We start from the raw sequence: 23,692 nt of genomic DNA, 5'->3' as shown, positions 1-23,692 counted from the left end.
CTGTACCCGTGTACATGTTCTGGTCTGACCAGATTTGTCAGATCGAATTGGGGTCTGGCTGTGTTTGTTCTTTTGACAGCCTATGGTGTTTTCAAACGTCTTCACCAGAACCATCGTTCAAATGCATTTGGGGTTTTGTGTGTGTGTGTGTGTGTTTTGTCTTCCTTAGTCAATGTCCAATTTCCCATACGCAGATGAGGCAAGTGCACATACCACGCTTGGGCCAAGTGTGCTTCAGCGCTCTGAGTCATGTCCTTGCTCTTCCGCACTTTAACAAGGTCTGTGCAGCAGATTTACCCAATGGGGTGGGTGGATCTCCCTGGATGGGGCTCATCAGCTTTCCCATCCTACTCGGTTAAAGCAAGCCATCAAGCCGAGGGGAAGGACCACCGCCAACAGGAAGAGACGGGAGCAGAGCATGTCCTGTGGACCAGGGGGTCCTCCGCTGGGGATCTCCGACACCAGCGCTTCTCAACCTGGGGGTCGCAACCCCTTGGGGGGGGTTGTTGAACGATCCTTTCACAGGGGTTACCTAACACGTATTACTGATGGTCTTAGGAACCGAGACACCGCTCCTGTAGCCGTCTCCAGGTGAGTCCGCCCACATGCAGATACGCCCGCCTGCGAGTCCCTGGCGTGAAGACTGTGACCCACGCTTCAAGACAAAATGTCATTGGTTTGTCATTAGAAGTAAATAGTTCACAGTATAGAACGACATCTTGTTTTTGTGATGAATCATGATGCTTTCACAATGTTCCATTTGTAACCATGAAGGTACATCCTATCAGCTATTTACATGACAATTCATCACAGTAGCAACATGACAGTGATGAAGTAGCAATGAAAATAATGTTATGGTTGGGGGGGTCACCACCCCATGAGGAACTGCATGAAAGGGTTGCGGCACGAGGAAGGTTGAGAACCACCTGAGAACCACCGTCCTGGAGCCAAGAGACGGGGAGCGGTAACAGCAGAGGTGGCAGGAAGCAAGGGAAGTTGTACAGAGAGAGAATCAGGGTGGGCAAACCAAGAGTCGGCAGGCATGTTGGACTTACTGGCCCACGGAGTGAGAGACCTGAGCACCATCGACAGGAGATGTGCTAGCAGAGTGAACTGTCAGCGGGCACTCCTATGCAGAGCTAAAGAGCTGTGGAAAGCTTGCAAAAGCCGACAAGAGACCAGCTTGTTCAGGGGGCTGGAGGGGCTAAACTAAAGGGACCAGAAGCCGAGGGCCAGGGAGGAGACCTGCCTGTGGGCATTGCATGAGAAGGAGTCGTCCTGACCAAAGAACTGTACACGGAGCCTTTCCTGTGCCTGAATAGGAATCTGGTCCTTCCCTAATCAACCGCACCTCTGTGAGTGTGATCTGAGTTCGGTGTGGTCGTCGCAACGCATACGGAACCTAGAGAGAAGCAGAGAGTGCCCTTGGGAGGGACGGGACTGGGGTCAGAATCAGGGGGTGGGGGTGGGGGTTGGAGCGAGGAGGCTTGTACGCTCTCTGCTGTAAAGAATCAGCCCTGGGTTCTGGCTGCTCGTGGTGATTCACCGCCCCGCCCCGCCCCCACCCCCCCCACTCTCTGGTGGAGTTAAAGGAGGCTTACCAACTCTGCCAACACGCTCTCACATTCGGCGGGAGGGGGGTCAGTGAAAAGGCAGGAAAGCCCAGCTTGAGATGAGTGGACACAACCGCTGCCATGAGGAGCTCCAACTTTCCAGCCATCACCAGGCTGCCCCAAGGTTGGGCAACGTGGCCTAAGGTCACTGAGGTAGTCAGTTTCTTGTGCCAACCTTGCCGATAAACACATGTGGGGTTAATTGAAGGGCGGTGGGATAAATGGCTCTGTGAGCCTCGCCTTTCGAGTTCTCAGGTCTCTTGCTTTCTGATGGTCGGACCAGGGTGCAGCTGCCTTAGCCAGTTCCCTGCTTCAGCTGACAAGGCTCACTTCCTGCAAGGCATCCCTGAGGAGAAGCCGCATGGACCTACCCCGATGCAGCCCTGGGTGCTGGAGCAGCCGTGTGGAGACCCCTTCCAGTGCTGAGATGCTTACACATTCACTGACTCGGCTTTCCTCCTGCTGTCGGCATCATTGCGTGTGTTTTGTGAGATGGAGGAGGACTTTGTGGACTGGTGTCGCACATATGGGTTAATGTTGGACTTGTGGAATTCGGAAGCACTGGGTTGGGATGTTGTCTTGATGTGCACTTATCCTTTATATAAAACTCCTTCTTTTACATGAGTTTCTGTGGATTTGTTTCTCTAAAGTACCCAGGCTAACACAGTCACCAAGAGTCGGTGCTAAGGGTGTGCCCTACACGGATAACAGTTTGTTGAGAGGTTTACCATCCACCTCCCACCATCAAGACATCGGATTCTTGGGTTTTAGGGGTTTGTTTGTTTTTTGTAAACTAACGGGGCCTTTTCCCAGAGAACCCACAGTTGCCAGACGACTAGCCTGTGCCTGAAGGGTCTCAACACACGGGACCCCCCTGGAGCAGGCATGCTCGAGAGCAAGGGCACTGTCACAGATCCCAGACAATCCGATCCTGACCTTATCCTGTGGCCAGCCTGGGATGAGCTGAAGACTGTGTCACAAGGGACCCTTGACCTTTTATGTCATATGACCCTACATGCTACTCCATGTAGTCCCCTCAAAGTCCCTGCCCTCCATAGCCTGCCTTCCACGCCCCCATTGGTTCTGAACCCATCACCATCTTGTCGCTTTTGTGCTTGCTTCCAATGAACAAGAATACTGACTCCTCAACTATCCGGCGGGTTGGTCATTCTCACATTGGGAATCTAGATGTTTTCCTGGTCCGGGAATACACCTCTCTCATTTCACTTGTATGGACTGTGAGTCTTCAACTCTCCGACACAGCCAGAGTCCTGAGAACCAACCCAGGTGGGAAAACCCAGGTGTCCATCAACTGACGAATGGGCAAAGCCCTCATGGTCTACCCAATCCGTGGAATATTGTCTGGCCAGAGAGGGAAAGGAAGCTGTGACATTTGCTAGACTCTAGATGAGCCCAGAAGACGGGATGCCGAGTGAAAGGAGCCAGGCAGAAAGGTCACATGATTGTGGAACAATCTGGAAGAGGCAAATCCATAGAGACTGGAAATAGAGTGATGGTGGCTGGTGCTGAGAGGCGGGCCGGTGAGGACTAATGGGTACAGGATTTATTGTTATTATTAGTTTGACTAATGGGCACAGGATTTCTATGACTAAGGGGTATAAGATTTATTTCCAAGGTGGTAATAGTTGCTACCTTGTTACCATTAAAGCAAAAACACGGAGACCCGAAGAACTAGATGGTGCCCAGCCTACCAACTCCGCTTAAAAAAAAAAAAAAAGAATCCCATCAGAAGGTCCTAGATAGAGTGGGACAATAATGTGGAGCAGAACTCAAAATCCTAAGAGATCAGACTTACTGGTTGGAGAGAGACTGGTGGGTCGCCAAGACCCCGGCCCTTCGTTGCCCTTCAGGTCTGGAATTGGACTCACCCCGTGTTGGAATCATCCACCATTTCTGATCAAAAGGGCAGTGTTTCCTCTAAGACTGAATTTTAGAGGACGAGGAAAGGAGGAGGAATGGGGACATGGACCGCAGGGAGGAAGCGGAGGAGGCGATGCTCTATGGAGAGGATGGCAGTGGATGAGTTGAGACAAAATGCGTACAGATGGTTGAAGGTCCAAGTGGTGACCTGCTGTAAGCCTCTGCCAGAAGCTCATTCAAGAGCTGAACAAACTAACCACCGAGTCCCTTTAGAAGGGTGGGTTTGGGGACTCTCTCAAGTAAAACAGAAAAGAACCACCCCTGTCGAGTCAATTCAAACTCATGGTGACCCCGTAGGACAGAGTCAAACTTCCCATGTGGACCTCCAAGACGGTCAGTCTTTACAGGAGCAGGCAGCCTCGTTTCTGTTCCATGGATCGGCTGGTGGGCTCGAACTATTAACCTTGCAGCCAGACATGTAACCCATTATACCTTCAGGGAGGAGTAGAGAGCAGCTAGAGCAGCGGTTCTCAACCTGTGGGTCGAGACCCCTTTGGGAGTCCAAGGACCCTTTCACGGGGGTCGCCGAATTCATCACAGTAGCAAGATGACAGGGATGACATAGCAACAAAAATAATTTGGGGATGGTTGTGAGGGGGGTCACCACCACATGGGGAACTGTATGAAAGGGTCACGGCATTAGGAAGGTTGGGAATCACTGCTCTAGGGAGTAGGCAGCAAGAAGGGGGAAAGGAAGGAACATTTCAATCTCCTTTTTACCCCAAAGGACCCTGCCACAACCCAGACTGGCTAGCAAGCGAGTGATTAAGAGAAGCTGCTGGCTGGCTGACAAGGGTGGAAGCGGGTGCAGGGACTCAGCGGTGTCAGGAGACGGGGGTCTGCACCAGGCAGGGGACCCTGAGATGGACAGAAAGGAAGCCGAGTGAATTGGGGGTCTAGGGGGTGTTGAAGGGAATGGGCTTAGAGAGATACGCCCGCCCCAGGCTCACACCCCAGAGTCCAATGTGCACACTGTGCTCGCCCCACGTTCCCTCCTTGTGAACACCCCCCACCCCTCACCCCCACCCCCTCAGCCTGCCACCGCTGTCTGTCAGCAACCTTCGACCTGTTCCTGTCCCCCGGATGGGCAAACATTGCAAGCAGGGAACAGCAAACAGCGGGCCCTCCTCCACACGCTGACCTTGGGCCTGGGCGAGGGTCAGAGACCTCCCCGGGCCGGGCCTGCCCCACCCCTAGGCCCGCTCGCTCGGCCTTCCTCTTGCCCTCTGGGAGATCCCTGGGGAGGTGGGCATGGGTTCTCTTGCCTCAGCTCCTTTGGTGCAGATAAACAGGGTTCAAATGCACCATTTGCTGGCTACAGAGACTCAAGAAGTGCCTTTGCTGCCCCCCCCCGCCCCCAGCCTCCCCCCGACCTGCGTGTCTTTACCTGTGTTTTCCTGTGTGCTCATGGAGGGGTAACGGGGCTGGCCAGAACTGTGCCGGAAGCTTCCATCTCAGGGGTACTCTTTCAGTTGGTCACCAGAGTAAGGCGGCCAAAGATGGTCCCTAAAGATCTTGAATCACTATTCAGTCTCATTCACTCACTGCCAGCCAGTTGATGCTGACTCCTAGCGACCCTCTAGGACAGAGTAGACCTGGCCCCGTGGGCTTCCGAGACTGTGACTCTTATTTTATATTAATTGGGAGTCGCTATGAATCTTCTGTCATCCCATAGCTCAGTCACGTCCAGCAGACTTGTACAGTAGCTACCACCATCTGTTTCCAAACACCCTTTTCCTTCCTGGGCCCCTTGGCAATCGTGGCCCATTGTTCCCACCGTTTTATCGGCCGGTCGTCCCCAAGGTCACACAGTTGTGTGGTTCAATCACACAGCGAGAAGACTTGTACAATTGTGACCGCCCTCCGGTTTAGAACCCCATCTCCTTCCTTGTCCTCCTGGTTATTCAATTGTGGCAAAAAAATAAATACACAACGAAGCATTTTCCAGTTCAACGTCTGCACGGAGAACGCGGTGTCATCGACGCTGCTCTGTGTTGGACCACCATGGGTTCCCTCTCCCAACGGTTCCTCACCGTGAAACGAACTCAGTGGCCCTCCTTCACCCGTGGCCACCACAGGTCAAGTTTGCCTTCTCTCTTTTTTTGTGTCTCCTAGGAATTTTCTTCATACAATATTCACGCACCACACATTTCCGTAGTTGAATCGCTTTTTTAAAAGCGTTGCGTAGACATGGCTACAATCAGTTCTAATGCTCCTGCCCATCCCCTACGCTGAGACTGCCCCCTCTTTAAGGCCAGTGGTCCTCAACCTTCCTAATGCTCCCACCCTTTCATACAGCTCCTCGGGTGACGGTGACCCCTGGCCATAAAGTTATTTTCGTTGCTACGTCATCACTGTCATTTGCTACTGTGATGAATCGGGCGACTCCTGTGAAAGGGTTGTTCAACCCCCCAAAGGGGTCTCAACCCGCAGGTTGAGAATCGCTGCATTAAGGAACTAGAAAGCCTCATCTTTCTCCCAAGGCACAGCTGGTGGGTTGGAATTGCTGACCTTGAGGTGAGCAGCCCAATATGAAACCCAATGTGCCATGAGGGCTCTTGACTTTTTAGTGTGATAGGGGCAGATATTGCCTGAGACACAGTGGCACGAAGAGTGTGTGGCGTTTGTAGAAAATTCAAACATCTGAGGGCATTTTGTGCAATATCCTTAGACCAAAGAATCCAAGCACAGCCCCCCTGTGGCCACGCTGTGTGGCCTTGCAGGTGGCTGAGCCTCTCCAGTAGAACTCACTGCTGTCAGTCGATTTCAACTCTCCAAGACCCTACAGGACAGGGTAGAACTGCCCACGTGGAGTTCCGAGACTGTAACTCTTTTTAAAAAAATCATTTTATCGGGGGCTCGTACAACTCTTATCACAATCCATCTATCTCTCCATCCATCCATCCATCCATCCATCCATCCATCCATCCATCCATCCATCCATTGTGTCAAGCACATGTGTACATTTGTTGCCCTCATCCTTCTCAAAACATTTGCTCTCCACTTAAGCTCTGGGTATCAGCTCCTCATTTTTCCCCTCCCTCCATTCCCTCTCCCCACTCCCGACTGGAACTCTTTACGGGAGTCGAAAGCCTCATCTTTCTCCCATGGAGCGGCTGCTGGTTTCAAACCGCTGACTTTGTAGTTAGCAGCCCAATGCAAAACCACGACAGCAGAGACTGGGTCATTTCCCCCTGCCTGTCTAGCATGTTGGGCAGGGCCTGACGGTATGGCCAACCTCCTGCCGTGAGACTAGGGCCTCACTTAACCTTCCCTGGGACTGGGAAAGGCAGAGAGGGAGGGGGGTTATCACCGCACCCATTTTACAGGTGGGAAAACCAACCAGGGACTGCCTTGGCCCAAGTCACGCAAAGAAAGCACTCGGTGGTTGGTGGGGGTCGAAGCCTTGGGCCAGAACCGCCCAAGCTCTGACTTACAAACTTACTGAGGGGAAAGGGATGGAGGTGAGGCCTTTGGAGGAATAGATCCATCCGCAGCCCATGGGTGGAGAGGCAGAGGCCACGCAAAACATGCGCAGAGACTTCAAGGTTGTCGCTGAACTAAGTTGGTTTGTGGGGGTGGTTTGTTTGTCCCTCAAAGACCCCCAAGCCCATTTCCAGCTGACTCTTCTTCCTCTTAAGCAAACAAACACTCAGACCGATATTTCCGTTGGAGGGAGAAGGGATCTGGAGGGATTAAAACTTTTTTTTTTCATTAAGAAATCCTATAAAAAAATTAAAAAAAAGAAATCCTATATATAGCTACACCACCCGTCTCAAAAGACTCAATCAACAACAATATCCTATTAAATCCTCCACATTGGGGGGCTGGGGGGGGGCTCCCTTCCCCCACTGCCATGCCCATTCCTCCCCTCCCCTTGTTTCCACCCCAGTCCCTGATCTCCTCACCCACAGTCACCAAAGTCACGTCTCTCCTGCTTTGTTTTTCCTTATAACCATGGGGACATTATGAAATATTTATCTTTGGGGGAAACAAAAAAGGAAAGAAATATTTATCTTTGTAAGACGGACTGAGTTTGCTAAGGCTGATGTTCTCCAGCTTGATCCGTGTCTTGCGGTGTTTAAGAGTGTGGTCGTGTGTTTTTTACGGGTGCCTGATATTCCGTAGTACCAGAGCTTGTTTATCCATTCCTCTGTAGTTGGGGTTTTGGATTCTTTCCATGGTTTTGCCACGATGGAAACTCAAATAAAGTCTTGTATCAAAATCCAGTGTACCGCCCCATAGATTCCTGGCTTGTCATCTTACCCCCCACCCTCCCAACCTCCCTCCCCACCTGCCCCTTGGTTTCCTTATCAAAGCCAAGGGGTTTGTTGAAGACAGGACATGGTGTAAATTGGAGATAAGCAGATTCCTTCGGAAGCAGTAGACTTCCCAAGGAATGGCAAGCATCCGGGCAATATTGACACGGCTCAGCCAGAAACTGATAACATAATACTCTCATAGGCTTACTAAGCCCCCCTAACCTATTGCCATCCAGAGGACTCACTCATAGTGACCCTAGAGGACAGAGGAGAACTGCCCTCTGAGGTCCTCAGGGCTGTGGGTCTTTGTGGAAGCGACAGCTTCTCCTTCAGCCCGTGCAACGGCGGATGGGTTTGAACTGCTGACCTTGTGGTTACCAGCCCAACGGACAGCCCAGGACACCACCAGGGCTCTTTGCCGAAGAGGAACTCACCATCATCACCCACCCACAGTCATCAAATCCACGCCGACTGCTCTCACTCACCGCCAGCGAGTCGATGCCGACGCATGGTGACCCTTTGGGATGGGGTGGAACTGACCTTGTGGGTTTCCAAGACTGTCACCTCCTCCACGGGAGTAGAAACCCCCATCTTTCCCCCTCGGGGCGGCCAGTGGGCTGCAACTGCTGATGTTATGTGAGCTCCGCCCAACACTAGATAGCATTTCCAGGGCTAGAAATCTTGACGGGAGCAGGCAGCCTCCTGAGGAGTCTGGTGAGCTGGAACTGCCGACCTTGGTGACCCAGTAAGACATACAAGTCAAAGGAGAGCCGGCCATCATGGAGAACACAATCTCTGTGGGCTGGCCTGCTGGCCTGATGGTGCCAGAGTATCCATTGGCCTCCGAATTGGCCAAAGGTGGAGAGGTCCTCCGAGGGACGTGTTCCGCAGAGACCGAGAAGGTTAGGGTCCTTGGCAAGTTGCTGCCTCAACGGGTCACCTGTACAGAGATCACCTGAAACAGACATGGCTGGAAGCAGCTTAAAGAGGCACCCGAACCAAACCCACTGCATTTTCACGGGAGCAGTACAGCCTCCTCATTCTATCAAAGAGTGGCTGCTGGGTTTGAACTGCTGACCCTCTGGTTAGCAACCCAACACATAACTGCTATACCACCAGGGCTCCTAGCAAAAGAGGAAGGATTCCCAACAAAAGGGTGAAGTCCGGATGAGGACCAAGCCCTGTCTGGGCAGCTGGGGAGTGGGGCATGCTGGGAAGGGGAGGGAGAGAGGCCAGGCTAGGAGCACCGTGTTCACAGACCACCGCTTTGTTCCCCCGAGGAGGGACAGGTAGGTCTGTCTGTACCACGCGATTCTCCAATCGGCCGCCCAGTGTTTAATCCGCTGTGCCACAAGGACACGGAGTGGCTGGGAAGAGTGAGCCATTTGGGGAGATGACAACCTGGGCGAATCTTGGAGGCACGGCACTGAGTGGAGTCAGTTGATCCCCAAGGGAGAGCTATTGCATGACCTCGGTTACAGGCAAACAGGAAGAGGTGACATTGAACTGTGTCTACCACGAGGAGAGGAGCTGGGGGCGCCCACCACGACCTGCTGGGGAGCCCTGGTGGCTATGTGTCAGGCTGCAAACCGCAAGGTCAGCAGCTCAAAACCACTATCCCTTCCGAGGGAGAAATACGAGACGTTCTAAAGGGTCACAGGCTCGGAGACCCTCAGGGGCAGTTCGCTCGTGTCCTATAGGGTCGTGATGGATGGAAATGCCTTGGTGGCCGTGAGGCATGGTCCATCCTACTTGTTTGTCTTTGTCTTCCTGGTGCCTTTGAACAGTGTTGGCACTCCCTAGCTCGTCTGTGTTGCTTTCCAATTTGAACTCAGCCGTTGTGCAAAGGCTATCGAAACTACAGGCAGCTCTCAGGATACTCGATCCGGCATCGGAAAGGAAATAAACCCATTGTACCGAGCATCAAACGAAAGAAGTGAGGGAGAACAGGAAGACGGAAACCCGATGGAGAGCTCAGCTCTCTGCTGGTTTGGAGGAGCCCCGGCCGCGCACTGGGTTGCAAGTTGGGCTGCTAACCACAAGGTCAGCCGTTCGAAACCGCAAGGTGCTCCGTGGAAGAAAGATGAGGCTTTCTGTTTCCACAAGGAGTTACAGCCTCAAAAAACCCACCTGGGGGGCGGGGGCAGTGGGGAAGTTGCACTCTGTCCTTAAGGGTGTCTGGGAGTTGGGATCAGCTCAGTGGCAGTGAGCTCTTGGTTGGCCATTGGTTGAGCTCTTTGGTTGGCCATTGGTTGGTTCTGAGCTTCCCAGGAAAGGGAGAGAAAGGCCAGGTGCTGTGTAGGAAGCGGTTTCTGTTTATGGGCACGGGGAATTTGGCAAAGGCTCCCGGTGAGGAGGACACAACACGATGGGCATCATTGGGATCGCAGGTGTGCAAGATATCAAATTGGCAAACGCTGGGTTCCACCCACATTTTCCTAACCATTAAAGAGGAGGACAATGGAAAGAAACTGGAGGGGGCGGTGGTCATGACAGAGCACGCATGACCCAGTGCTGCGGACTCCATTACAATTCATAAGGACCTTACAGGACAGAGTAGACATGTATGTGGGAGGATACCCCCTCGTAAATACGGTGAATGGCACCCTTGTGAGGGGTGGTAGGACCATGCAAATGAGGTATGTGGAATCCTAATGACGGGATTGGTAAATGTTGCCATCCTGCTAGGCTTAAACTGAGCCAAAAGCAAAAAGAGGAACCTCACGACCCCAAGAAGAAACCATGGAAGCAGAGCTCCTCCTTTGAGCCTGGGTCCCTACGCTGGAGACCTCCTAGACTCAGAAGACAGAGAGCTGCTGTCACGTTGGCGACAGTGAGACACAGCAGCACTGAAGTGGCAGCAACCGGTGTAAGAGATGGCGTGAGACAGTGCAGCTGGCCTCCCAGCTGTCAGAGGGAGGGAGCGGAGCGCCTGCGGCAGGAGGCTTGCTGGCAGAGTAGGATGCCCCTGGGCACTTATTGGCAGTGCTAAAGAACTTTGTAACACTTGCCTCAGCAGGCAGCAGGACCGAATCAACCCTAGGCCCCAGGCCACGAGGGCCAGAGGGAACAAAGCTGAGAAGAGGCTGTTCTGATTGAAGAACTGGGTCCTGAATCAGGTCTGTTATCTCCCTGATAGACCTCACAATGATGAGCATGGTCTGTGAGCTCAGGGCGAGGGGTAGGGGGGCATGGCAAAGAATAACAGAACCCAGCAAGGGAAGCAGCGAGTGCCTTGGCAGGATGGGCAGGTGTCAGAAACGGTGAGAGGAGGCACGTCTGCCTGGTGGGAATGAGCTGGGGGTGACTCTGTCTGCCATCTGCGATTTTAGAGGTCAGGACTAGCCACCACGGCCATTTTTAGGAGCTTCGTGGGTTGTGCCTTGGGCCTGATAACTGCAAGGTCAGCTGTTCAAAACCAGCAGCCGCTCCTTGGGAGAAAGAGGAGGCTGTGTGTTCCTGTAAAGAGTTACAAGGTCTGAACCGCACAGGGTCAGTCTACTCTGTCCTATCATAGGGTCACCATGCGTCTTCACAGACTGGATGGCAGTGAGCGAGCCTGGGAGTTTTATTTACAGTGATGGGAAATTTGGGCAACACGTCGGCAGAAGAATGGATTGACAAGCTTCTGTACACACATCCAGCGGAATCTTACGCACGGCTAAAGAACAATGATGAAACTGTCCAACGGCTCATGACATGAGTGGATTTGGAAGACAGCTGCTGAGCAAGGTCGGTCCACCCCATACGGACACATTCTGCATGAGACGATGGAGCTATGGAACACAGGGCGGAGGGGGAGGTCAAGACAAATGGGTTTCTTACCTAAAACAAGCAGACTTTGATGGTTACCGAGAAGCTGGGGCTGGGAAGGGTGGCAAGGGAGGGGAGGAGAAAATAAATAAGCGATGAGGTTATGTAAATAAAAGATACAGAGATCAGTCCATACGGAGGCAAACAGACCAATAGATAAGACAGAATTTGAAGAAAAACTCTGGTGTTAAAAAGAAAACAACAAAAAAAACCCTCTGGTGTTGAGTCTCTTCTGACTCACAGAGACCATGTAGGGCAGAGTAGGACTGTCCCCATGGGTTTCCAAGGCTGTCAATCTTGCTGGGAGTAGAAAGCCTCACCTTGCTCCCAAGGAGCAGCTAGTGGTTTTGAACTACTGGACTTAACAAGTTGTTCCGGGACGTGGGTCACCTTCTTCGTGACCGGTACACGCCTCGCCTCATGGTTTCCCTTCGAGGGTATCTGTTTTCATCCCTCCCCACCCCCACCACCATTCACATTCTCATCTTTGTTTAAAAGTCATTGTTACTGGTGCAGGGTCATAGAGACAGAGGCTGTGGCAGTCACGTAATCCAGTGTCAACCCGAGACGATTAAGAGCGAAGGGGTGGAGTCTAGTCTGTCAATCAGGTCGCAGCTTGACGACTTCACTTGGAGGTGCGATGGAGATAAATAGCTTGCTAGAGGCCGGATACACTGACTCCTTGCGAGACATTCCTGTTGACAAGTCCCATGGAGACCCCTGAAGGAACCAGAGCCCTGGAGCTGGAGGAGCCACGTGGAAACCCACGTCAGTGCTGAGTTGATTCCACCACCACTGGATCCACAAGACTTTCCACCCACGGGCCTGTGATCTTCCTGCATTCGGCATCATTGCAGGTGTTGCGTGAGTCTGAAGAGCAATTTATAGACTGGTATCAGACATGTGGGCTCATATCGGACTTGTGGACCTGATCTGGATGTTTCCTGAAAATACAATTGATCTTTGATATAAAGCTAGTACACACAATTGTCTAAGAATTTGCTTCTCCACTCAACCCAGACTTAACACGGAAGCTATTTGAAAGAATCTAAGTTCTTATTCATAAGGGAGCCCTGGTAGCATAGTGGTTACGCATTGGGCTGCTAACTGCAAGGTCAGCCGTTCGAACCCACCAGCTACTGTGAGGAGAGAGATGAGGCTTTCTGTTCCAGTCTGAGTGACAGTCTTGGAAACTCAGGGGCGCAGTTCTACTCTGTCCTGTGGGGTCAGAGTCGCTCTGGGCTCGATGGCAGTGAGGTTGAGGTTGGATGGTTCTTTGTCCTGCTTTCCCAAGGTTAGCTTTTGTTTCAAGGTTTGAAGGGGGTTCCAGCAACAATCTCCTCAACCAGTTCCGTGGATCTGTCTTGGCTGACTTATTAGGAAAGTGAGTTTCTGTTCCACAGTTTCCGCCCCTTTCACTCAGGGACCATATGTGGTGGCAGTGGGAGCGGAGCACTGTGTGGTCTTCTGGTCCAGTTATACTCGTGTGTCTGACGGAGCTTCAAAACCCAAATCCCAACTCCCTGCCATGGGGTCCATGCTGACTCACAGTGACGCTGTGGGACAGGGTAGAACTGCACCTGCAGGTTTCTTTGGCTATCAGTCTTGATGGGAACAGAAAGCCTCGTTTTCTACCTTCAGAACACTTGCTGGGATTCAAACAGCGGACCTGATGGTTTGCAGCCATCGATGCGTAACCCACAGCGCTACCAGGACCCCAAAAGTTCTTGGGGGTGGGGGGGAAGCTATGATCTCTTCATTCCAAGTCTCCCAAGGCCCCGGTGTATTTCCGCCCACAGCAACCCTCAAAAGTGATGCCGCTTTCTGACGTCATTTCAATCAATGTCCCGAAGTCGTCTGGGGTTGGGGCCCAACATACTTAGCAGAGCAGGAGAGTGAGACCCAGAGAGAAGAATTGTCACATGACCGGAGGGTTGTGGGGAGGCAGGAGTTGAACCCAATTGAGCTCCTCTCTTCTTTTTCTATGGGAGGGGAAAGGAGCGAGGTCACTCACCAGGCCAGCCAGGGCCTCTGATTGTCCCTGTGCCCTGAGGCTGTGCCAAGGGGCGTGGGGAGGCAGCGAGGGAGGGCCCTACTCGGTGCCCCCTCCCCCTTACCAGGCCCAGATCGCTGAGCGCAGAGGGACAGAGGAGCCCCCTGAAATGTCGGTCCCCCGGGTCCTACCCTCTCTCTGCTTCTGTCTTCTGGTCCTGGTCTGCACTGTGGGTGAGGAGAGGTGAGGGGGCGGTGTGGGAGGGCCCCCAGAGCCTGGCGGAATGGGGTGAGTGTTTGCAGACATGTGTGTGTATGTGGTATGATACGGCTCACGGGCATGCATGTGTTCATGTACAAGGAGCGTATGCAGCTGTGCTTTGCGTGTCCCATGAGCCCACACAGGCGTTCAGCGGCGTGTGTACCATCCGCTGGGTATGGCGGGATGGGGTGAGAACAGGTTTCCGCTGGAGCCCCTGGAAGCCCCTTCAGGTAGCTCTGTCTGTGGGGACGCAGGTGTTGGGGGCGTGGGGTGCATCAGGGCCCACTCTTATCCGCATGCGTAATATGTAAAAAGGGTCAATGCGAAGGAAAGGAGGACAACCCCCTATTACCGAAAAAAAAGAAACCAGGAGCAGAGTATGTCCTTGGGACCTGGGGTTTCTGCTCAGGGAAACTTCTAGATCCAGTGAAGATTGAGAACAAGCACCTTCTCTGGGCCAATAGAAAGAAAGTCTTCCTCTAGAACTGGCACGAAGTCTAGCCTCCTAGCCGACGAGCGAATGAATTTCCTAAAGTCACTCTTGTGGTATTTTTGTTGCAGCAGCATTACAGAACCAAAACAAAAAAATAAACAAGCCCAAATCTTAGTACTTAAAAAAAAAAAAGGGGTTTTTTTGGATCCCCATTATATGGCCATTACAGGTTGTTCGCAGTTCTGCAAAACCTCCTCTTTCATTCAAGCATCAGAATGACCTCTCTCTGGGCCACAGATAGTCTCGTAGCAAAGGGGGAAATACCAGTAGGGCACTACAAGCTGGTTCCTTACGCTCTTGTTTGGAAGTGGTACGCATCCCGTCGTCCCATACAAGGGGACTTTGACCAGTGAATGGGAAAATGCCCTCTTTTTTCATTCTCTTTCCAGTGAGCTTTTTGAACCCCTCTGAATTGACCAAAGCAAGCTACTCACTCAAGCCCGTAAAAATCATCCACAGAGAAGAAGAATAAATATTTGGATCCAAAGGGTTCTTTTAGGGTTCTGTAAAAAAAAAAACAACAACCCAAAAAGGCTCAACGCAGAGATGTCAGGTTTAACATGTCCGAGTTCTCAGCTTCACCAACGTTTCGTTGAACGGACATCCAAGCCAGCCCCTTGCCTTCAGGTCTCATCCAAGCCAGCCCCTTGCCTTCAGGTCTCATCCAAGCCAGCCCCTTGCCTTCAGGTCTGCTAGACCTCCTAGCAAGCCCTCAGGGCGAGGCGAACTGCACCCCCCCCTCCCGTCTCCAAGGCCGGGGCCACATGCCCGAAGCAGGCTGCCTGGTCGTTTTCTCCTGCTGGTGCGTTCGAACCTCCGACCTTTCCATGTTGGCGCAGAGCTTCACCGCTGTGCACCAGCACTCCTTCGAGCATGTATCGATTTTAAAACGCACTGCCATCCAGTGCATGCCGACTCAGACGGACCCTATAGGACAGGGGGACAGGGTAGGACGGCCCCCTGTGGGTCGCCCAGACGAACTCTTTACAGGAGCGGAAAGGCTCCTCTTTCTCCTGCGGAGTGGCTGGTGGCTTCAAATCGTTGACCTTGCAGTTGGCAGCCCAGTGCTAGCCACCAGAACATCGGGCCCCCTCTCCGATATAAACAGAGGCACTTCCAATATTCCAGGTGCCAGTCCAAGTGCCTTATAGGAGGGGGCTGGAAAAGTTGGCAGGGGAGGGCAATGAATGTACAGATGTGCTTTACACAATCGATATATGTGTGGATTGTGATAAGAGTCGTATGAGCCCCGAATAAAACGTTAAAAAAAAAAGTGGGCAGGGAAATGCCGCTGCCTGCCCGGTTCCACTTGTCCACAAACGTGCTGAAGCGCCTTTGTCTGTATTGAACTCTGGCGACCCAGTCGGTTGATGCCACTCGAAGGGACGAGGCCCTGGGTGCTGGACATGGTTAGGAGCTGGATGACTGGCCACAAGGTTGGTGGTTCAAATCCACCCAAAGGTGTATCAGAAGCTAGACCAGGGGACCTGCTTCTGAAGACAGACTCTCGGAAGTAGTTTCTGCCCCTGGACACAGGGCTTCAGAATCAACTTGACAGCAAACGAGCCATAGCCCAGGTGGGGCCCATGCCTGGAAGTCAGCTGTGGTCCAGGCAGAAACTCTGGCCTTCCAGGAGGGACTGGTCACACGAAAGACCAGAAGTCCTCCCAAGCTTCCCCCGTGGGCCCAGGCAGGACAGGGAATGTGGGGGTCCTGAGGAGCACAGAGTGGGGAGGGGGCTGTGTTGAAGTTTAAGGGGCGGAGAGGAGGTGTGGCAGACATGAGGGTGACAGGTTGTGGGGGGCACAGAGGATGAGGGGAGCTGACTCACAGTGAGGGGTCAGTGGTCAGGGGGCGAGAGGACCGAGGCAGATGGTGAGGACACAGGCCAGAGACTGACAGTGACAGTGAGCCCAGGTGGAGGGAAAGGGAGGGGAGGGGCGATGCTCTGGGGTTTGGACCATCCAAGTCCTCTGCTCCCCCAGTGGGCCAGGATGAAGACCCTGAGGGGACCCTAGCGCCCCTGGCCCCCCAGCAGGAGGGGAATCGCTTGAGCCAGATGCAGAGCAAACTGAAAGAGTTGATGACGAAGACCAGAAACAAGTGGCAGACCTTCTGGTGAGCCGGAGGGCTTGGCGACGGAACCCATTGGCCTGAGGGGAGAGGGAGATGGGGGCTGGACCCCTGGGCCAGAGGGAGGAGGGGCTGGGGGCTGAGAGGAGTGAGGGTTGGAAGCAAAGACATCAGGGGGGCAGAATTTTGAGGGCAGGTGGAGCCTTGGCTGGGGACATGCCTTTCCTTGCAGGAGCCCCGAGGGCTTCCAGGGCTTTGTGCAGACCTATTATGATGACCACCTGCGAGGGCTGGGCACCCGCACCCGGGCCTGGTTCCGAAGCTCCAAGGACGCCCTGCTGGACAAGGCTCACAGCCTGTGTCCCCAGCTCCTCTGCGGGCCCAAGGACCTGGATTAGCGTGACTACCTCCCACCTTTGCCATCTGAGTCTAGAATAAAGCAAAGTTTCTCTGTGTGTGTCTGTGTGTGTGCTGTCCACCCCTCTGCCCCACCCACCCACCCACCTTTGGAGTGAACAGAGAGCCTGGTAGAAGCAGCAGCACCCACAGGGGAGGGACAGGCAGCAAGCACCCCAGGTTCTGAGCCCTACCCCCCCGAGGGACTCCGTGGCTCCTCAGTTGATGATCTACAGATTGGGGAGCAGCAGCATACTGCCTCCCCAGCCCCCAGTGACCACTCACCCCTACTTTACCCTCCCTTCCCATCTCAGACCCCACTCAGAACACCCCACAGCATCCACCGAACCCATCTCCCTCGGAGATGGATTGTCAGAAAGGGGGTGGGGGGCCTGCCTGTGGCCTGACCTCCAGGTTGTCCCTGCCCTTTTGGCCCCCTACGCCCTCAGCCTTTGTGTTGGCTAGGACTTTGACCTGGGCTGGAGGTGGGGGCAGCTGCTGGGAAGGGGAGGTGGACCTGATCATCTGAAAGCTATAAAGCCGTTCTCTGCCCTGCCGGGACCTGGTGAACACAGCCCTTCGGAGTCCGGTAAGAGGGACACCACCCCCTGCCCGGGTGGGAGTGGGCAGGCAGGGGGCCACCCCTGTCCCCCCACAGCTTTGTGAGTGCGAGTGTAAAGGGGTTGTCCGGATCATTGTGTCTTCCTCCCTCTGAATGGCGGCTTCTTCGGAAGTCGACGACCAGGCCTTTCCTCCGACGAGACAGGACAGACAACATTTACAAATTTTTCTTTTGAACAGCCAGCCTGTTGAGGGTCTGCGCCACCTGGGGAGGGGGCAGAGGTGGTCAAGCCATACACAAAAGGCAAAAACAAAACAAAACAAATGACCACAAACAGAATTGGTGTTGGAATCCCTGAAACGACCCTTCCACACCAGCAGGCGCAGCACAGGGGACAGGGAGAAAGCTGTCTACGCCCGGGTGCAGTCAGTCTGGGCCGGTCACGGGAGGCAGTTCTACCCGGTCCTGTAGGGTCGCTGTGAGGATGCCATTGACGGGGTGGCTGAGAGAGTTTGGAAGTCTGGGAATCAAAGACTCTGTTCATCTTCTCTTCCCGCTGCTGGGGCTGGCGGTTGGGGGGAAGGGAGGCTTTGGATCACAGCCTCTTTGGGAAATGGCTGCTTCTCTCCAACATGAGAGAGGGCAGTGTTGGGCACGGGGCGAGGATTGAAGGCCTGCCCAATCCTGGCTTGATCTAACCGTTGGCCATCCTGACCACACCTGAGGACGCTCCCTCCTCCCTTACCTCCTAGACCACTGGGACCCCGCTTCTCCGGGCCCTGCCCACCACGCCCCCTGGCACAGCACTCACTTGTCCCCAAGTGACCCTCTCGGTCTTGTTCTAATTGAATGTTGTTTGTCTTTCTTGTGGACGTCAGCCCCTGAAGGGGCTGCTGTGTCCAGAACTTTCCTTGACGAGGAACGCGTGGCTATGGACTTGAGGCTGGGAGCATAGTGATAGTGTAGAGGTTACACCTTGGGCTATTCACCACAAGGTCAGCAGTTCAAAACCACCCGCTGCTCCTGGGGAGAGCGAGGCGGCCTCCTCCTCCGGAAAAGAGTGACAGCCTTGGGAACCCACAGAGGTTCTACCCTGCCCTGTGGACTGGCTAGGAGTCAGCTGTGGGTTTGCTTTAGACTCAGGTCTATGGAAGCAGGCGACCACAGCTTTTTCCCTAGGGAGCGACTGGGTGGCTTCAAGCCACATCCAGTAAATCCTTTAAAAAAGAAAAGTTTTTTTAAAAAAATTCTAAGTTAGGTGGGTGTTGACATTTCACATCCTCAACTTTGCATTCCACCATTTAAACTTCGACTCAAAACCCCCAATTGCTTACCCTCCACCCGCTAGTAAATATTTTGGGGGGGCGGGGTTTACCATGCTATTGGGACTTAATGCCCGTATCGTTCGGTTCAATGGTTCAGTCATATCCAGAGGACTTGTACAATCACGACCACATTCCATGTTAGGACACTTCCTTCTTCCCAGGGGACTCTTGCTCAACGGTAACCCCCAAGGGACCAGTCATTCCTTTGCAAATTTAGGAATGTTAAGAATTTTCAGGAAATTGACTTCTGGGGATTCTGAGGGTGTTAAAAAATGGAGAGGTGGGGCCTGGGCCAAGTCACCCGGTTCTGAACTTGACTCAGGCAGACAGAGGGAGGGGTGCGAGGTCCCCGCGCCCCCAGGCTGGTGTGGGGGGGAGGACCCTAGGTGACACAGGGGTCGTGTCCCCCAGCGTCCTCAGTTCCAGGTCCCACGGGCGCCATGGCCACGCGACACCTCCTGGTTTTATTCCTTGTCCTCTTGGTGTTAGGATTTGGTGAGTATGGTTTCCTGAGCCGGGTGGGGGTGTGCGGGGTGGGGTGGGGTGGGGTGAGGAGTGGGGCGTCTGTGAGGCAGGGGGTGAGTGCTAGGGGCTTCTTGGGGCCCATAGACAACCCTCCACCCCCAGCCCTATTTCCCCTCCTCCCGCCTGCTCCCACGCTACTGCAGACCCCCCCCTGCCCCCGCAGCTCCGCTAACAGAAACCTGTGCATCTCTGTGCAGAGGTCCGCGGGGCCTCGCTGATGCAGGCGGATGAACCAAGCAGCCCAGCCCTGCTCTCCCAGGTGCAGGACTCCATTTACCAGTACTGGGACTCCGCCAAGACGGCGGCGCAGAACCTCTACAGCAAGACCTACCTGTCCAGCTTAGATGAGAAAATCAGGTACCCCCCACCTGGGGACCCACCTCCTCCTGCATCCCAGCGCCCCCTCCGCTCCCCACTCTCAGATTCAGGAGCCCAGACTGGCAGCCCCCTCCTCCCTCAGACCCAGGGGTCCAGGCCCCTCGTCCTCCCCCCTGAGACGCGCTCTCTCCGTCCTCCCAGGGACATCTACAGCAAGAGTACAGCAGCTATGACCACCTACGCGGGCATCATGACTGACCAGATCCTCGCTCTGCTGAAAGGGGAGCAGTAACCGCCGGTGGGGGTGGGTGGGAGGAGAGACACCCCCCAATATGCTGGGTGAACCCCAGCCCCCGCTCCCCACCTCTCCTGACCTGCCCCAGCATCTTGCCACAGCTTGTTCCTCCACCCCCCGCCCCCCACACCTTAGCCGCAGGATTTTTATTAGGAAAAGAAAATAAACAACATCTGGGTTAGTTGCTTTGATGCTGTTTTTCTAAGGCCTGGGGCCCCGGGAAGGAGTCCAGGAGGCAGGATCCTTGTCCTTCCAGGTGCACAGAAGCTTAAACACGAGTTGGCAGGGGTGGGGTGAGGGGGCTGGCGGTTCAGCCCCAGATGGAAGGTGGGCACCGGCACAGCCACTCTGGAGGCAGGAATGGCATAAAGGTGCCAGCCTAGGAAACCCCACAGGGCAGCTCGGTGCTGTTGCATGGGATCCCTGAGGACAGACTGGGGGGCTCCCATCAACTCCGCTGCTGGCAAGAACAGGGGAAGGATTCCGTCCGCTTGGCTAGCATTTATGAAGCTCCCACTGTATGCGTTTAGTCCTGGTCTCTTTCTTCTCTCCCTGCCATCCTGTCCACACCGACTCATCACGACCCTGTAGGACAGCGTAGGTAGAACTAACTCCCCCTGTGCGTTTCCAGGACCATAACTATGGCTGGGAGTAGAAAGCCTCTTCTTTCTCTGCTGGAGCTGCCCGTGGTTTCTAACCGCCGACCTTGTGGTTAGCAGCCAATGGGAAGCCACTCCCCCAAAATAACAAGATGTGTGGTCAGAAAAGTGGGTGAAGGGAGACGCCGGACAGTGTAAGATATGACGAAATAATAACTTATAAATTATCAAGGGTTCACGAGGGAGGAGAGAACGGGGAGGGAGGGGAAAAATGAGGAGCTGATGCCAGGGGCTTAGGTGGAAAGCAGATGCTTTGAGAATGATGAGGGCAATGAATGTACAAATGCGCTTGGCACAATTGATGTATGTGTGGGTTGTGATAAGAGTATGAGCCCTTAGTAAAATGTTTTTTTAAAAAAAGGAATCATAAAGAGAGGTCATCCTGCTTCACAAGCTACTCTGGTGGTTTCGGGGGATAAAGCACTCAACCACCAAAGAGGTTGGAAGTTCAAGACCCCACCACCAGCTCCGGGGAAGAAAGATGAGGCTTTCTACTCCTGTAGAGATTTCTCTCTGCCATCGAATTGAGGCCGGCCTGTACTAACCCTATAGGACAGGGTAGAACTGCCCCTCAGGGGAGGGGGGTCTCTGAGACCGTAACTCTATGGGGGCAGGCAATCAACCCCATTTTTCTCCCACTGAGTGGCTCAGCGCAGCCGAATGCGTAGCCACTACCCCACCAGGCCTCCTGGTCTAAAGACTTACGGCCTCAGAAACCCACACAGGGGCAGGTCTCCTCTGTCCTGGAGGGTCGCTAAGAGCTGGAAAGGACTCGCTGGCAGGGGAGTGGGGAGTGTGGCCCACGGCAGAGCCGAGACAGGGGCACAGGGGTCACTGCGGCCTGGAGTTGTCGGTGGCGGACAAAAGAAGAAAAAAGGAAGTCACCGCTGAGTTTGGAACAGCCGTGTCTGAGGCTGCTGGGACCCCAGAGGGTAGGCCTACAGCTCAAACCTGGGGTGAACCCGTACACTTCCGGTTTGAGAGGATCCCTGGGTCGGGTTCCACAGGACAAAGACTGGGCTTCCGACTCCCCTAAAGAGTCTCAGTCTTGGAAACCCATGGGGGCTGGTTCTATCCTGTCGTCCAGGGTCGCTATGCGTGGGCATCGACTTGCTGGCAGGGAGTTTGGTGGGTCAGGGCCCGACCGGGTGGTCTTGCTCTGCTGTAGAAGAAGAAATTGAAAAGAGTGGGGAAAGAGAGAGAGAGAGAGAGAGAAAGACTTTGAGCACCTTGTAGGCCAATTTCCCTCAATGGAAGCAAGGGAGATGCAGGTGTGACACTCATGGGGCGCCACGTGTGTGGAATAAAAGATTCACAAGTTTGCCTTGTCTTTCTCAGTTATCTACACGATGGGGGGGGGGTCCTCTGTCCCCCCGTTGTTGCCACAGACACTATTGTTCCTGGACCGGTCTCTACCCCTATGACAGGGTTCAATTGCCCCCATTGGATTTCCTATACCCACAAGGCCAGCAGTTTGAACACCACTCGGTGGGAGAAAGGTGAGGTTGTCTGCTCCCCTGAAGCCTGGAGCGCCCCGCCTCGTAACCCCACAGAGGCCATTCTGCCCTGTCCCAAAGGGCCGCTAGGAGCCCGAACGGAACCTTCCCAGGAACTGAGTACCACCGTCTGGGTTAACCGCTGGGTGCATTGGATCCCAGGTTCATGATGATGTCACCTGGAAGCGCTGAGAATGTTGTGGGGGTGTCTCCCTGTAGGTGAGCAGTCAAGCAGAGCCCTGCTGGCTGGTAAGTCAACAGAAACATCCTGAGGCTGACTTAGAGGCTTATTCTTCTGTCTCTGAAATCTGGGGGCATGAGAGACCTCGATCTGTGACCTCCAGCGCGTGGGTTCCCAAGCTAATCTCTTATGTCTAGGAGGTCAGCGTTTAGGGGGAAAGATGAGACTCCCCATGCCCTTGTAAGAGGTCCAGTGTCGGGACCCACAGGGGCAGTTCTACTCTGTCCCTAAATCTCAATGGCATGGAGTTGAAGTTTGAATCTCCGTGTATTCGGATTTCAAGCGGGTCACCATCCAGACAGCCTGTGCCTCTGTTGTCTTGTTGCCGGTGGCACCTTTCAATACGGATGATTCTCGGTTTCTCTCTAACTTGGAGGGGTCGATGGGCCCCCCGGCTCCAGGGCGCAGATCCTTATTCCCGTTGGGTGTCATGGAGCCTGTGCTGCCTCATAGGGACCCCCCCTGCCCAACAGAAGGAAACTCTGCCCCATCCTTCACCGCCCCCCCCATCATTCTTAGACGTGAGCCCACTGTGGCCGGCCCTCAAGCCATCTTGTCGGCTGCCTCTGCTTCCCCAAGCACAATGTCCTTCTCCAGCGACTGTTCTCTCCAAAGTCCGTGGGACAAAGGCTCCCCGTGGATGAAGGACCAGACTGTCCCCATCTGAGGAAGGAGTCCATGGAAACCCGACGAGAGGCGGCAGATCCTGATTCCAAACGTCCCACCTTCACGGCGATGCCGACTCACCACAACCCTGCAGGACGGGGTAGAACGGGCCCTGCGGGTTTCCGAGACGAGGGTCCAGAGAGTCTTCTCTCTCCCTGGGGCAGCTGGTGTTTCCAAACTGCTGACCTTGCAGCGAGCACAGATGAACCCACTGATGACCGCCACGCCACCAGGACTTTCCTTGTTCTTCGATGGCACGGCATGGCTCTTGGAGACTCCTCTTAGAAGTGACGATAGTAAGAGACTTCTTTTGGGTCCCTTGCTTTGGGCAAGGGGCTCTGGTCCATCTGGAGGGGACCGTGAAGAAGGAGCTCCTTGCCCTCGGATAGCCTGGGGAGACGAGAAAGAGGATGCTTCCCTGCCCCGCCCCACCCCCCAAAAATAAACTCACTGCCATCGACTCAATGCCGACTTACAGTGACCTTATAGGACAGGGTAGAACTGCCCGCTCGAGTTTCCAAGATTGGAAATCTTCACCGGAGTAGAAAGCCCTGTCTTTCTCTGGCCCAAGCAGCTGGTGGTTGGTTTCAAACTGCTGACCTGGTGGTGAGCAGCCCAAATGCGTAACCATGACGCCGCCGGGGCTCAAGGAGATTCTAATATAAGTGGAGAAAACCCTTGTAGGGAGCAAGCCACACAAGCAGAGGGAGAAAAGGCTGGTGCTACTGCCAGGGTGGATGTCCAAGAGAGGAGATGAGTC

General features: G+C 54.1%; 2 protein-coding genes across 2 annotated transcripts; both read left to right on the top strand.

Moving 5' to 3' along the window:
• The first annotated feature begins 10,184 nt into the window (after positions 1 to 10,184).
• On the top strand, positions 10,185 to 16,847 carry APOC4 (apolipoprotein C4). The gene is made up of 3 exons (XM_075536621.1): positions 10,185 to 10,206; positions 16,362 to 16,494; positions 16,682 to 16,847. Exons 1-3 carry the CDS (start codon positions 10,185 to 10,187, stop codon positions 16,845 to 16,847), a joined length of 321 nt encoding a protein of 106 aa, XP_075392736.1.
• Positions 16,848 to 19,002: 2,155 nt separating this feature from the next.
• APOC2 (apolipoprotein C2) lies at positions 19,003 to 20,042 on the top strand. The gene is made up of 3 exons (XM_075537011.1): positions 19,003 to 19,227; positions 19,455 to 19,614; positions 19,777 to 20,042. Exons 1-3 carry the CDS (start codon positions 19,173 to 19,175, stop codon positions 19,865 to 19,867), a joined length of 306 nt encoding a protein of 101 aa, XP_075393126.1. The 5' UTR covers positions 19,003 to 19,172; the 3' UTR covers positions 19,868 to 20,042.
• The last annotated feature ends 3,650 nt before the right edge of the window (positions 20,043 to 23,692 follow it).

The sequence above is a fragment of the Tenrec ecaudatus genome, chromosome 18 (assembly GCF_050624435.1).
Source record: "Tenrec ecaudatus isolate mTenEca1 chromosome 18, mTenEca1.hap1, whole genome shotgun sequence".
NCBI lineage: Eukaryota > Metazoa > Chordata > Mammalia > Afrosoricida > Tenrecidae > Tenrec > Tenrec ecaudatus.
The sequence above is the reverse complement of the archived record's forward strand: the minus strand, read 5'-3'. Positions and strand labels throughout refer to the sequence as shown.

Bases quoted from the DNA above. Each gene is read 5' to 3' on its own strand.
- APOC4 (XM_075536621.1), top strand. From the start codon at position 10,185: ATGGGCATCATTGGGATCGCAG. The intron at 10,207-16,361 runs GTGTGCAAGATA...CTGCTCCCCCAG, and splicing joins GGGCATCATTGGGATCGCAG to TGGGCCAGGATGAAGACCCT. The intron at 16,495-16,681 runs GTGAGCCGGAGG...CTTTCCTTGCAG, and splicing joins AACAAGTGGCAGACCTTCTG to GAGCCCCGAGGGCTTCCAGG.
- APOC2 (XM_075537011.1), top strand. From the start codon at position 19,173: ATGGCCACGCGACACCTCCTGGTTTTATTCCTTGTCCTCTTGGTGTTA. The intron at 19,228-19,454 runs GTGAGTATGGTT...ATCTCTGTGCAG, and splicing joins CCTCTTGGTGTTAGGATTTG to AGGTCCGCGGGGCCTCGCTG. The intron at 19,615-19,776 runs GTACCCCCCACC...CCGTCCTCCCAG, and splicing joins AGCTTAGATGAGAAAATCAG to GGACATCTACAGCAAGAGTA.